The 14,783-nt window shown below is 43.3% G+C and overlaps 1 protein-coding gene across 1 annotated transcript in view; it reads left to right on the forward strand.

Annotated features, from left to right (window-relative positions):
• Window positions 1-11,867, forward strand: part of IL31RA (interleukin 31 receptor A) — a gene marked incomplete at its 3' end in the record, with an annotated part of 127,450 nt that extends 115,583 nt beyond the window's left edge. The window contains exons 14-16 of the mRNA XM_082243878.1: window positions 3,713-3,806; window positions 9,670-9,748; window positions 11,433-11,867. Coding sequence (XP_082100004.1) covers window positions 3,713-3,806; window positions 9,670-9,748; window positions 11,433-11,867 — 608 coding nt within the window. The remainder of the gene's footprint in view (window positions 1-3,712; window positions 3,807-9,669; window positions 9,749-11,432) is intronic.
• Between the last annotated feature and the right edge of the window lie 2,916 nt (window positions 11,868-14,783).

Consider the following 14,783-nt stretch of genomic DNA (forward strand, 5'->3'; position numbering starts at 1 on the left):
ACCTTTACAAAATTTTATAAAGTTGATGTGATGGCATCGGTGGATGCCTCATTTGGCCGCAAGGTTTTGCAGACCGCAATTTGAGGAGACCGGTGGTCTACCTCGAGGGTTTTTTTCCGTTGGAATTTCTGTTGAGTCTCATCTTTTGATTGATGAGCCTTTTAAACTTCTAGTTGGCACCAGTTGGGCCTAATAGATTGGATTTTGATTTCCATTTTCCCACCCCTCATTTGTGGCACTGCTTTGGGACGTCCCGAGTTGATATTAATCAAGGAGGACTACGTCTGTCAATGAGCGACAGAGAAAAATGGATTTTTGTAAAATCTTACCGTAAAATCCTTTTCTCTTAAGCTCATTGACAGACGTAGTACCCGCCCCTCTGTTTTTGAGTTGGGTTGGGTTAAATTCTCTAAACACTGCTTTGTGACATAACTGATTTGCTGTAGCAGGAAGTGAGAGGATATACCCTCTGGGACTGCCCTTAGGGTGTGGCCAGAACGTTTTCTTTCCTGTCTAGTCCTACTCCTGTAGAGGGCAGTATAACCCGAGTTGATATTAATCAAGGAGGACTATGTCTGTCAATGAGCTTAAGAGAAAAGGATTTTACGGTAAGATTTTACAAAAATCAATTTTTTTTCTAAATCGAACACTGGGTGTATCAGTTGCTGTAATTGTAGAAAGCTGCAAACGCAATAGGTCAACTGGAATTTCACAGGTAACCACAATGCAGTTACATTGTTTCACTGGGTGCTCTGTAGCAGGATTGGGTGCTAAGGAGCTGATTCAGATTTTTGGCTTTGTTTAGGATGCCATTGACATCCAGTGTATTTAAAACTTGCACTCCCAGGACTTACTCAAAGCCTACACCTTTTTAAAATCACACTTGGTGGTTAAAAAAAGTAGCACCCATCATTTCTTTCTTTCTTTCTTTCTTTCTTTCTTTCTTTCTTTCTTTCTTTCTTTCTTTCTTTCTTTCTTTCTTTTCGTTTCTTTCTTTCTTTCTTTTCGTTTCTTTCTTTTTCTTTCTTTCTTTCGTTCTTTTTCTTTCTTTCTTTCGTTCTTTCTTTCTTTCTTTTCTTTCTTTTTTTCTTTTCTTTCTTTCTTTTCTTTCTTTCTTTCTTTCTTTCTTTCTTTCTTTCTTTCTTTCTTTCTTTCTTTCTTTCTTTCTTTCTTTCTTTCTTTCTTTCTTTCTTTCTTTCTTTCTTTCTTTCTTTCTTTCTTTCTTTCCCAAGAACATCATTTATTTCTTACCAGACACTGGTAAATCAATTACTATCTTGATTTTTATTGGTTAGTCCAAATCTCTCAGCTCCATCCACCTGCATTAGCTACAATATCATCTTTCAATGCATTGCAGGTGGGTGGAGCTGGGTGAGACCCTTTACAGAATTAAAGCCTTCAAATTTAAATAATGACAAGAGCCATTGGTTGACAATCATATCAAATACCACCAATATGGGATGGGGGGGCTTTCTATTCCCTGTCAGGGATAACTCAAGGCAGGCGGGGCTGTAAATTTCACAAGATAGTGTTGAGCATTCTGAAACTATGGGCAGCCTTCTGCACCCTACAGTCCTTTCACCATATAGCGAAGAGCTATAGAGGGGGACTCACAGCCTGTTCTCTATTACAAGAAGGGGAGCCAATTATGTTTTGGGCTCAGAAGAATCAAGCCTACATCTTAAAGGCTTATTTCCCCGGAGTCCAGAATATTCTAACAGACTTCCTTTCCAGAGTCCAGTTGGACAACAAGGAATAGTCTCTACATGTGGAGGTTTTTCAGGTGCAGATGCCCTGATGGATCATTGGAAATGCAGCGGGTCCTGTGCGTTTCTTCAAGTCCTGGTCATCCTCGGGTTTCTACGAAAACCCAGAACAGAAGTTGTGGAGGTAGTGGCAGTGATGCTTTATTGGCCAATTAGGCCATACTTCCCCTTACTAGCACTGTTCAGCTACCAGAACCCAGTGCCCCCTTATCAGGCCAGACCTTCTGTCACTGGGTGCATTACCAGATCCATGTCCAGCACGGTTACATCTGACGGTCTGGTTCTTGAGAGTAGAGGTCCTCAGCTGCTCCCCCAGAGTCCTCTCTCTCTTGAATGCTAGGAGAGTGAACACAAACAAAGTTTACAGGAGTATCTGGTCAAAGTCTGTGCAATACATGTCTGCTGCTGACAGATAATGTACTGATCTAGAAGTTCTAAATATTCTGGGCTTCCTCCAGTTGGATTTAAATCTGGCTCTATCGATCAGCTCCTTCAGAGTCCAAGTATCAGCTTTTTCGGCCTTCACAGGCGTTTCCAGGTCTAGGCATCTTTTCCTGTCCAACAATTTTTCAAGGGAGCAACTAGGTTCATCCCTCAGTGTAAGCGGAGGTTTTACAAATTGAATCTCTCTCTTGTTCTCAACTCCCTCTTGGAAATTAACAGAGACAGCCCTAGAACACTCTGTTCCAAAGGCCTCTCTGTCATGTTCACCTTTTCTCATGGCTATCACGTCAGCATAAAAAGTCTCAGAGATTGATTCACTGGTCATGGAGAACTTTTCTTAACCTTCTTCCAGTTTGAGCAGTGCTTTTACCTATGCTTGACTCAATTCCCAAGGGTACATCAATCTTTCATTTGAACCAAGAAATTGTTCTGCTAACCTTTGAAGTACTAACTTGTATCCTTTAGGCGTGGGAGAGGTCGCACTGTGGCTTAGTTGGTTAAAGCACATGTCTAGTCAACAGGGAATCTTGAGTTTGACTCTCAGCAGTGCCTGCCTTTGGTTCTAGGAATCTCTCAGATATTGTGAAGTTTTATCTACAAGCTACAGCTTCCTTCAGGCTTCAGAACCCCTGTTCATTCTTTTTGCCGAAAAAGACAAAGGAAAACGTGCCTCATCTAGGATGATTGTGGCATGGTATGTCTGTGCCATTCAACAGGCTTAGAGAGCTGAGGGCTTGGCTCCTTTGGTAATGGTGACTGCTCACTCGACCAGGAGTGTGTTCACCCGGGTGTGTATGGCTAGTTATTTCCCATATGTATGCTGCCATGGACTGTCAGGAAAACGGAAAATTTCCTATGAAATACTTACCGTAATTGTTTGTGATATGTTTGATAAGTGCAAAAGGAGAAAAAAAACTGTTGATCTTTATAGAAATTCAGAGATGTCGTGTGTCCTCTCCACTCTCTTCTTTTGTACCCCAAACAGCCCACCTAGTTCTTATCTTGATGTATAACAGAAGAATTTGGACAGGGCGGACTTCCCTTGGTGTGTTGTCACAGGACTTAGGATATGAGTGCACTTCTGACAGATCAGTGGGTATTTTTCTGTATCTTCAGGGTCTTTAAAGGGATAAAACATGGGGAAATGCGCATGTATTGCAGATGTACTCCTCGTGGTTTATTTTTTTATTTGCCTTGACACGCGCTTTTAAGGTAAATTTTCTAATGAAGTACCTCAAATTCAGCCATTTGCCAATCTGGGTGGAAAAGCTTTACAGTGTATGACAGGTCAAAATAATAAAAATACTTCTCTGCAGTACATTTACACTTCCTTCAATGTTATCTCTTTAAAGCCTGTAAATACAGAAAAATATCTGTTTTTGATAGGAAATTTTCCATTTTAACTGACCAAAAGGGAGCAAATGAGAGAAGTTTGTTAGGATTTAGATACACTTTAATATAACAGTATTTATTTATATGCTTTATTCTCTTATTTTCTTTAGAAAGTGAAGAATTTGACCAGGTTATTGGAACAATCGGAGTACTTGTGGTGCTTGTAGTGGTGTTTGGAATAGCATACACACGCAAGAAGAAAATGTAAGTTACGGTATCACACTGTTGGACTGAACGGGAGCAAACAAAACTGATGGGTTACAAAACTCCCATTTCTATCCAAGATGAAAAATGGAAAATTGTATCATACTTACCGTAATTTACCTTTCCTGGTGCCTATCCATGGCAGCATACTAGTGATAGAGCTCCGCCTCTACTCCTCCCTCAGGACCAGTGTGTAGCATAAAATAAAGGCCCAGCTCCCTGTCCCATCATTCTCTGTGGAGCATATGCTGCCATGGATAGGCACCAGGAAAGGAAAATTACGGTAAGTATGATACAATTTTCCGTTTTCCTGGTGCCTCCATGGCAGCATACTAGTGATAAATAACTAGCAAAGACAAATGGGTGGGTAATGCTGAATGTGTAAATCTTTAATTGGACAAAGACATGGCCAACTGAATAGTCTTTCTGCCGAACTCCACAGTTGTGAGAGACCCTGGGTCGATACGATAATGCTTGAAGAACGTATGACGTGATGACCATGAGGCGGCCCTGCAAACCGTCTCTAAGGAAACGGCCCTTGCCCCCCAGGAAGCTGAGACTGCCCTGGTTGAATGAGCTCTTACTTGGGAAGGTGGAGATAGCCCCTTGACCTTATAGACTTTCTGGATGAGCTTGATGATCCATGAAGATAGAGTCCTCTTGGTGGCCTCCTTGCCTCTGTTTTTCCCAAAGGGGATGACGAACAGACTGTCAGAATGTCTAAATGAGGTTGTGGCCACTAGATAGGCCCGAAGAACTCTAGAGATGTCTAGGTCGTGATGAGTTGAGTCCGAGTTCTGGAAGACCGGAAGAGCCCAAGGCTCTAGAAGATGAGAAGAAGAGGAGACCTTAGGGATGAAACCCTGCATAGGGCGAAGTTCCACTCTGTCTGGGAAGAAGGTAATGTGATCTTCATTTATTCCTGGCAGACGAGTTCGGAGACTCGTCTGCCAGAGGTGATGGCTAAGAGGAAGGCAGCTTGTAATGACAAATTCCAGAGAGAAGCCTGTTCCACAGGAGAAAAGGGAGGGGGGGGGGGGGTTAGATAGAACCTCCAACACTAGGGTAAGATCCCACTGTTGAAAAGGGCGCCTGATGGGAGGACGGATCTTCAACACTCCTCTTAAAAAGGTAACTACTAGAGGATCTTCTGCCCATCTCTTGTTGGTTGCAGCCGAGATCGCTGCTACCTGTACTTTAAGGGAGCTTAGACCCAATCCTAAATCCAATCCTGTCTGCAGGAAGGCCAAAACTTGAGAGGTAGAGGGAAGGATGGGGTTGAAGTCCTGCCCTGCGGCAAATGCTAGGAACTTATTACAGATTTTAGAATAGACCGCGTTGGTGGAGGGTTTTCTGGCCTTCAACAGTGTCAAGATGACTCCAGGGGTACATCCTAAGGACTGAAACCTTTGCCTCTGTTTCCAAACCCGAAGATCCAACCTCTGAGGGTTCGGGTGACATAGTCCCTGCTGGGATGGTAGGTCGGGAAAAGGAGGAATCCTGATGGGGGGTTCCACACTGAGACGGATGGCTAGAGGGAACCACGGTCTCTTTGGCCAAAAAGGGAGTATCGCTAGGATTTGTACTGACTCTGTGAGGAGTCTCCGGAGAAACTTCAGAATCAGCGGGCAAGGAGGAAAGTCATATGCCATGGAGAAATTTCATGGGCATGTCAGGGCATCGACTGCTTCCGTCTGAGTGTAGGGAAGGTGAGAGTAGAATCTGGGGAGTTTTGAGTTCTCCGGAGTGGCAAACATGTCCACTTGAGGAGGGTACCAGAGGTTGGAGATTTGTAGAAAAACGTGGGGATGTAGAGTCCACTCGTTGTCTACGAACCTTCTGGATAGTGAGTCTGCTACTGTGTTTAGCCGGCCCGGAAGGTAAACTGCCCTGAGATCTCGCAGGTTCCTTTCTGCCCATAGCATTATGGGTTCTACCTCCCATAGGAGGGTCCTGCTGCGAGTACCCCCCTGTTTTAGTAGGTATGCCACTGCCGCTTGTTGTCCAATCTTAGGAGAACTCTGTGGCCCAGGAGGAGGGGTGTCAAGAAAATCAGAGCTAGGAATGCCGCTCTTAGTTCTAGAACGTTGGATACCACTCCTCTGGTTGAGTAAGACCATTTTCCCTGTAGCTTGACATCTCCGCAATGGGCGCCCCATCCCTGTCCGCTTGCATCGGACGTAAGGATGGTCCAGTTGAACAAGCCTAGGTAATGGGGGTTGGCGAGGTTCTCTCTCTTCGTCCACCAATATAGGCTTCTGCGCATTAAGCTGGTCACTTGGATCTTCTGGGAAAGATGTTGTTTTCTCCATTGTGACAGAAACCTGTTTGGAAGAGCCTCAAGTGCCAGTGGGACCATGGCACCATGGGAATATATGAGGACCTTGTGCCTACTAAACTCAGACATTGAGAGGCCATCAGATAAGTACTCCGAATGACAGTGAACATCCTCTGAATGATCATATCCATCTTCTGGAGGGGTAATGACACTGTCCCCACATGGGTATTGAACATGGCCCCCAGATAAATCATCTGTTGTGTCGGGTATAGGTTGCTCTTTTGGAAATTTATGAGCCAACCAAACTCCTGTAAGGTTTAAAGAAGAATCTCACTGTGGGATCTGAGCTGATCCGGATTGCTTGCTAATAGGAGAATGTCGTCTAGATAATGATACACTCTTAACCCCCTCTCCCTGAGGGGGGCGAGAACAGTTAACAGGATCTTGGTGAATACTTGAGGAGATGTGCAGAGCCTGAATGGAAGAGCCTTGAACTGAAGATGTGTCTTGCCTACAGCGATTCTCAGGAATCTCTGATAAGCTGGAAAGATTGGGATATGTAGATATGCGTCCTGAAGATAGAGAGATATCAACCAATCTCCTGGTTGGATGACTTGGATGATAGTTTGCAAGGACTCCATCTTGAAGCTCTCGAGCTCTATATATCGGTTGAGCCTTTTGAGGTCTATCACAGGCCTCCAACCTCCCGTCTTCTTTCGAACTAGAAAGAGTGGGGAATAGAAACCCATGTAATGCTCCGCCAATGGAACTGGCATGGCTGCACCTTGAAGCTGAAGGTCTGTCAGGAATTGGGATAATGCCAATGCTTTCGATGGAGAGGCTGGTATCCTTGTCTCCTGAAAAGAGGCGTGAGGAGGCTGAGAGAATACCCACCGGTATCCCTGACGGATTGTCGACAGAACCCAAGGGTCCTGGCAACGGGTACCCCAAACTGGGAGAAGGGCCTGCAGTCTGGCTCCGATCGGAGAGACTGGAATCTTCTGACGTCAAAAAAGCTTCGCCGCCTCTTGGGGAGGGCGGTGAAAGCCTTGATTTTCCTAGTGTTCAGAAAGGAGGCCTGGGTGCCTCTGGAGGGTTTCTGTTATCCCTGTTCTGCCAGGATTGCCTATAATCCCTGGAATTTGAGGGTCGGAATCTAGATGAATAGACTCTAGTTCTTCTGACTTTTTTGTCTTGAGGAAGGAGACCAGACTTGCCTCCAGTCACCCTGGAAATTGCCTTGTCCAGTTTTTCTCCGAAGAGGGCTTTACCATCAAACGGGATCCTACACCAACTCTGCTTGGACGCAAGATCAGCTGTCCAAGGCTTTAGCCAGAGGGCCCTCTTGGCCATTACTGTATGAAGCATTGACCGCGCAGAACCACGGATGGTATCAATGGCGGCCTCACCAATGAAGTCTGCTGATATCTTCAGCTCTTCCAGTGCCTTAATAATGTCTTCTTTGGGGACATTCTGGCGTAGAGCTGTCTCTACATTTTCAGTCCATGCCCTGATGGCATTGGAGACAGATGTGAGGGCAATAGCTGGTTTACAGTCCGCGCCCGAAGCCAAGTAGCTCCTCTTTAGGTCTAGGTCGATTCTTCGATCTAGAGGGTCTTTAAAAGAAGCTGAATCCTCTATGGGCAATGTGACATTTTTGGCGAGTCGTATGACTGCAGCATCTACCACCGGCATGGAATTTAACGACTGAGCCTCAGGCTCGGCTAGAGGGTAGAGCTTATTAAGGCGGCCTAAGGAGAACTTCTTATCCGTCTTCTTCCATTCCTCTTCGATGATCTCTCTTATCTCCCACATTAGAGGAAAAAATACCTGCTTCCGTTTTAGGAAGGGAAAGTATGTCCTCGATTTTGCAATGGGTTCTTCAGGATCCTTCCAGGCAATTGCTGTCTTGACTGCCTGAATAAAGGGTGGGACTAAGGCATAACTAAAGCCTGAAGGGTCTGACTCCTCTGAGGATTCCTCCGAGAGGTGCCCCTGAAGATGCCTCCCCATGTAATGGAGCCGAAGGGCGAGAAGTATTTAGGCCTGAGGGGCCTGGAGCGCTAGCATCCCTGTCCGGAACCTGAGCTGTAGCGGGATGGTGGAGAAGGAGAGCGACAGTGTCTTGATCTCGATCTCTCTGAGAATCTATAGCGGGATGATCTTGATCTGCGGTCTGGACTGTCATGGTCGTGATGCCTTGAGGATTTTCCGGATCTCTTGGAGTGAGCCGGGGTGGAATAAAGGACATTTGTTAGTCCATAAAGGCACTCTTTTTCTTTTTTCAATACTTACGAGAGGTGGTCCCATACCTATTGTGAGGATCTTGGTTGCGTGACGAGTGGCTCATTGCAGGGCTTTGCAAGAGGACCGGCTGTAAGAAAGGGGGAAAAAAAGGGAAGGAAGAAGGGAGGAAAAAGAAGAGGGGGAAAAAAAAGATTTATTTTTAAAATTCCAGAACCTGCCATCAAGTTTAAATGAGAAAAAAAAAAAAGTAGTGGCAAAATGCCTCTTACCAAGGGCTTTAAGGAAGTGAGAGGGAGCAGGGAAGAGATGCTGTCCTCAGGTAGGCAGAAGGAGGAATGGTCCAGAAGGAGAAATGGTCCTTTAATAGTAAAGGGAGCAAGGATACCCCTCCCTCTAACTCCTGTGGGCAAATCGCTACCTGGTTCCCACATCCAAGATGGCCGCCCGGGCCTCAACTGAACTGCGCATTGCGCAGAGCGCTCCTCGAGGATTCAGCGAGGAGGCTTCCAGAGATGCCGCTGCACAGTACACAGGAGAGGGGCGGCCGAGAGCTGATGGCGATGCAGGGGGAAATATCAAACCTGGATGACACCCACAAAAGGATCGGATGCCTGGCCAGTTTAAAAAGACAGACACAGAGGAGGTAAGAAGGGAGCGAAGGGGAGAGAGAGGAAAGAGAGAAAAAAAAGGGGGGGGATGGAGCGCAAAGAAGAAAGGGGAAGAGAAGGAATAACAAAACAAACAAAACAAAAGAAAAAAGTTGGGAAACATAAAGGGGAACCCAAACTCCAAAAAAAAAAAAAGAAACAAAAAAAGACGGTCCTCACGCAAATCCAAAAATCTGTGATTTAAAGAGACAGAAGGCAGTATACGTTCCTATGAGGAAACACTGAACATGATACCCCAAAGATCCACAGAAGGGGAGGTATGGACATACTGCTTATTCTTCACCAGTCAGGAAGGTATGAGGAAAAAAAGGAGAATGATGGGACAGGGGGCTGGGCCTTTCTTTTATGCTACTCACTGGTCCTGAAGAAGGAGTATGCTGCTATGGATAGTATGCTGCCATGGAGGCACCAGGAAAAAGTTTTACCCATTTCTATCCAAGATTAAAAAAGTTTTACCTTTTTAGTTTTACTGTAAGGGTTGGGTCTTGATAGACATTAGGCTGATTGAGAATCCTTCTACCACATTCTCCCATAGGTCACCCAATGTGTTGTCCTCATTGACTCCACTGACCATCTTTGTAGATGTATATAAAGGGTTGTTCCTCTCAGTAGAACCCACTCAGGAATATTTTAAAACATTTCACCAAGACTAAAATAGTTTACATTGCAGGATCAAACATCTCTTTTGGCCAGATGTTCCTGACCCAGCACACAGTAGCATTACTGAATGGTCTTCAGATTGGGTGAAGGTAAGTTACAGATTTTATGCATTTTACTTGAACCATAGTAGAACTATTGTTTTTTTTTTTTTTTCTAGCCAGATGTACAGTAATTCCGTCCTGCTTTAAGGGGAACGATTACAGTGTTTCATTTTAGCCCAGTTTTGTACTTCTGCAAATAAATTAGTTAGAGAATATCATGATATTAGCAGAAAGCTTTGTATTATAGAGAACTTTGCACATCTTGTCAGGTCCTACAAAGGTCATGAAAACAAAATGTGCCATGTATGACGGAGTATTCTAAATAAATAAATACAAGAAAATAAATTGAAATTCATTTAGCCAGACTTCTCTATATCATGCCCATCCTTCAGCCTCCTCTATATCATGCCCATCCTTCAGCCTCCTCTATATCATGCCCATCCTTCAGCCTCCTCTACATCATGCCCATCCTTCAGCCTCCTCTACATCATGCCCATCCTTCAGCCTCCTCTACATCATGCCCATCCTTCAGCCTCCTCTACATCATACCCATCCTTCAGCCGCATTTACAGGATGTCTTGGGTCTCATAGACCTGAAACCTTTCTATAGCAGCTAGTGATTTGAGACCTTGTCTCAATCTAAACACAAAACGATAACCTAAAATAAAAGTAAAAAAAAATAAAATAAGCATTTTAAATGCTCACTTAACGTTAATTCTTTTCCATAATTATTTTTAATTACTTGCAATGTGCCTCTAAACTTGCTAGTAAATTTGATTACTCCAGGGGAGTCAATTGCTTATGACAGCCCTTCTTCCTGCCACACATCACAGCTTACTCCTTTCCTAGGAGTGTCCAAATACACTCTGTGTTGCTCCAGCTCATTCAACCCCTCCCTACACTACCTTTTATGTAGCAGCGAGGGGAAATACTATATAGCGTGTCCTAAGTGACGGCTATCTTCACATCCAGGATGACCGTGCCCAGCAGAAGTTTCAGGGCTTTTGGATATTCAAGGCAGGGTTTCACAAGGAAATAACCTTCATAAAATGTTAATGTGTTGTTGAAATGAATGGTCTAGCTCAGTGTTTCTCAACTCCGGTCCTCAGTGCACACTAACAGGCCAGGTTTGCAAGAAAACTGAAATACATTACAGGTGATATAATGCTGCTCAGTGATTGCAGTATCCCCAAGGTAATACTTAAAATCTGGCCTGTTAGTGTGCCCTGAGGACCGGAGTTGAGAAAAAATGGTCTAGCTGCTGACAACAGGGTTTATTTAACCACATCAATACCAGACACTTTCACCCCCTTCCCACGCAGGCCAATTTTCAGATTTCAGTGCTGTCCCACTTTGAAAGACAATTACTCAGTCATGCAACACTGTAACCAAATTACATTTTTATAGGTTTTTTTTACACAAATGGAGCTTTATTTTGGTAGTATTTAATCCCCTCTTTTTTTTTCGTTTTTACTATATAAATGAAAAAATACCAAACATTTTAGAACAACAAAACATACGAGGCGTGCATATGACGTCCGTTTTGGGGTGGCAGTGTTCCCATAGGTCAGGTGGGACGTGGTTAAATCATCAATGTTCTTGTAAGGAAATCCACATAGCAAGTCGTGCTGGCAAGGAGGTGTTTGAGAACCAATGCTGACTGATATATTGACAGTGCTTTAGGATGGGAATAAGTTTTGTTCATTGTTATGACTATCATCTCCCCTTGCAGGCTGCTCTTCTTGTGAACATAGAAGAGAACGATGGTGTGTTCCATGAAGGAGACCTCCAGGTTCTGCACACTGTTTACATCAATGAAAAAGCTTTCCTTAAGGATGAAGAAGGTATAAAGCGTCTAAGTGCTGACACAGTGAAAAGCACTGACTCGCAGACTCTCCAAGAGGATTCCTCTTCGGTGCAAGATGCTATCACAGAGTTCCATCATGAATTGTTAGAAGGCATGCTATTATTACATTCTACTTCTTGTTCAATGGCCAGCAGCTGCAGCTCACTAGTGTCTTCCTTGGGTGACATGCACTCTGAAATCCAGGAGACACCCCATGTGTTGGAACTAGAGCAGTTGAGTGGAGATATTTTTGCTGAAGTGAACCCATATCTGAAAAACTCTGTAAACACCAGGGAGACCATACATTTTGTCAACAACTGAAAGCAATTCCGGAAGTCTACACTTCCTGTAACTTTATAACACACAGCCAGGAGATGCTTGTCTTCATCAAGCATTGACACAGGTTCCTTTGTGCATTCTGTTGTGATTATATTGACACCAAGTGCCCAGGTCCTGAAGAAGGGAAGGCTTTTTTCCCTCCCAAAATGCATTGGCTCTATTGGACGCTCTTAACTATTAAAAGTGTTTCAAAAAGCCCTTTACCTGAGGGGAACTTTTGTACCAGATGCTTCTTTGTATACATTTAAGTGTCTCTTCCACTGACACCATGTTTTTCCCACAAAATAATAAAGATTTGATTTTAAATACAGTAAAACCTTGGACTGAGAGCATTATAAGCTCTGGAAACATGCTTGTAATCCGAAGCACTCGTATATCAAAGTAAATTTCCCCATAAGTAATAATGGAAACTTAGATGATTCGTTCCACAACCATTTATTCATAAATCCTTCAGTTTATAGTCCATATAAAAAGATTATAGCAATGTGATAGGTTGTATAACCTTAAAATATCCACCCACAAGGGGATTAGAAGCAAAATTCAGCAGGAGCTACAGAGTATAAAAGAGAAGAGAGGAGCTTCTAAGTGTAGCAATATGGTTACATTTAATGAAGGTACAACATTTAGCAACTCACATGGTTGATGATTAAACATGGTTGATGTTTTAATCATCAACCAAGAATGCAGGCACCCGGGGTAAAGCTGTCAACAAAGACCATCCTCCGCACTGCCGACTCTCACTGCTGCCAGTCTACAATTGTGACCACCGGGAAGACTACCCTGCAGGAGAGCGACCTAAAAGTGAGGCATGGAGTGCAGCGTGGAAGGGATGACCCTGATGGCGGTGTGGAGGACTGTCTATGTGGACTGCTTTACCCCAGATGCCTGCATTCTTGGTTGATTAAAACAGTCACATCTATGTGAGTTGCTAAATATTGTACCTTCATTAACCACTTAAGCCCCGGAAGATTTTACCCCCTTCCTGACCAAGGGTTTTTTTGCGATTTTTTTACTGCGTGACTTGAACGGACAATTGCGCGGTCGTGCGACGCCGTACCTAAACGAATTTCATGTCCTTTTTTTCCCCACAAACAGAGCTTTCTTTTGGTGGTATTTGATCACCTGTGTGATTTTTTGATCATGCGCTATAAACAAAAAAAGAGCGTAAATTTTGCAAAAATAACAATATTTTTCACTATTTTTTATATGAAATTCCCCCCAAAAAAATGTAAAAATCTAAATTTTTTAACATTTTCTGCCAATTTGTTTTATGCTACATATGTTTGGTAAAAAAAAAAATCGCAAAAAGCGTATTTTGATTGGTTTGCGCAAAAGTTATCGCGTTTACTAACTACGGGAAAGATTTTTGTCATTTTTGGTGTTTTTTTTTTTAACGAGTAATGGCGGCGATCTGCGTTTTTTTTTTTGCGGGACTGCGACATTGCGGCGGACAGATCGGACCCTTGACTGACATTTTTGACACTTTTGGGGTTACCAGTGACATTACTGTAGTAATCAGTGCTATATATATGCATTGTTACTGTAAAAATGACACTGGCAGGGAAGGGGTTAACTGTATTGGAGAGGGAGGGGTTAAGTGTGTCCTAGGGGTGTGTTTCTAACTGTGATGGGACATGGCTACTATTGTAAAAACAGAGATCAACGGTTCTACATAGTAGAACCATCTGATCTCCATTTTTACACAGGGGAGAATGACAGGCGGCTTGTTTACATAAGCCGCCTGACTTTCTCCCTCTCTACCGACGATCGTAGTGTGACCAGCGGACATCGGGTCCGCCGGTCACATGCGCGGACTCCTCAGTGAATGAGCCGGGGCGGGCACGCCCTCGCCCGCTATTGGCTCACAAGCCGGTCACAGGCTAGCGACGTAAATCTACGTCACTCTGCCTGGCCGGGGCTGACTGCCGCAGTAAATATACTGTGCGCAGTCGGAAAGCGGTTAAATGTAACCTTATTGCTACACTTAGAGGCGCCTCTCTTCTCTTTTATACTCAGTTGTGATATGATGCTACTTGTATATCAAGACATTGCTTGTTTATCAAGTCAAATTTTTTAAAACAATTTTGCTTGTCTTGCAAAACGCACTCAAACCAAGTTACTCTCAATCCAAGGTTTTACTGTATATATTTGTATTCAAATTTAAAACCGTTTATTGATATTATTTATTTACTTTGTAAACGAAAGGCAGTTTTTAATTTTTTTTTTATTTTGAACATGTGACCAGCAGCTGAGGACTAGAAGCTCCCCCTGCTTATGTTTCTCTGCAGACAGACTGGGAAAGAGCTGGGTCATGTGACAGCTGTATATGGATTAGGAAAATGTACTGATTAATTTTTTATTAAAATGACAGTGCCATCATCCATACACAGAAATAGAGAAGGGACAATGTAAATTAAACTGTGTGTGTTTAGTATCACTTTAATGCCACTAGAAGCCTGCATTTTTCTCTCAGTACAGGTTTACTTTAACAGGGACGTATCCAGCAGAACTTGTCTTCAACCCCCCCCCCCCCCCCCCGCTGATTTTATCTGAGATTCCCAGCTGTGATTAAAAATGTTTTATTTTGTTTTTTTTTGTTTTGTTCCACCATGTTTCAGTGTTGCATTAAAAGACGTGCAAAATTGAAAAACACCTTTTATTTAATTTGTATATAACTGCAGTGAACAAGGTCAAAATTTCAGCGTCATTATAAATGTGTAATATAGAAACACATTTATAATTTTTAACTACAGTAACACTCATTTTTTTAAAACGAATCAAAAATGTAAAAAAACAAACACTTTTTCTATCTTTTTATCTATAGCTTGCATATAAAATAACATTTCTTTTGTAAGACAATGCTCCATTCACAAAATGGTATGTTTCCCCTTTAAAAAA

This window comes from Pelophylax lessonae (assembly GCF_965119305.1).
Source record: "Pelophylax lessonae genome assembly, chromosome: 1".
NCBI lineage: Eukaryota > Metazoa > Chordata > Amphibia > Anura > Ranidae > Pelophylax > Pelophylax lessonae.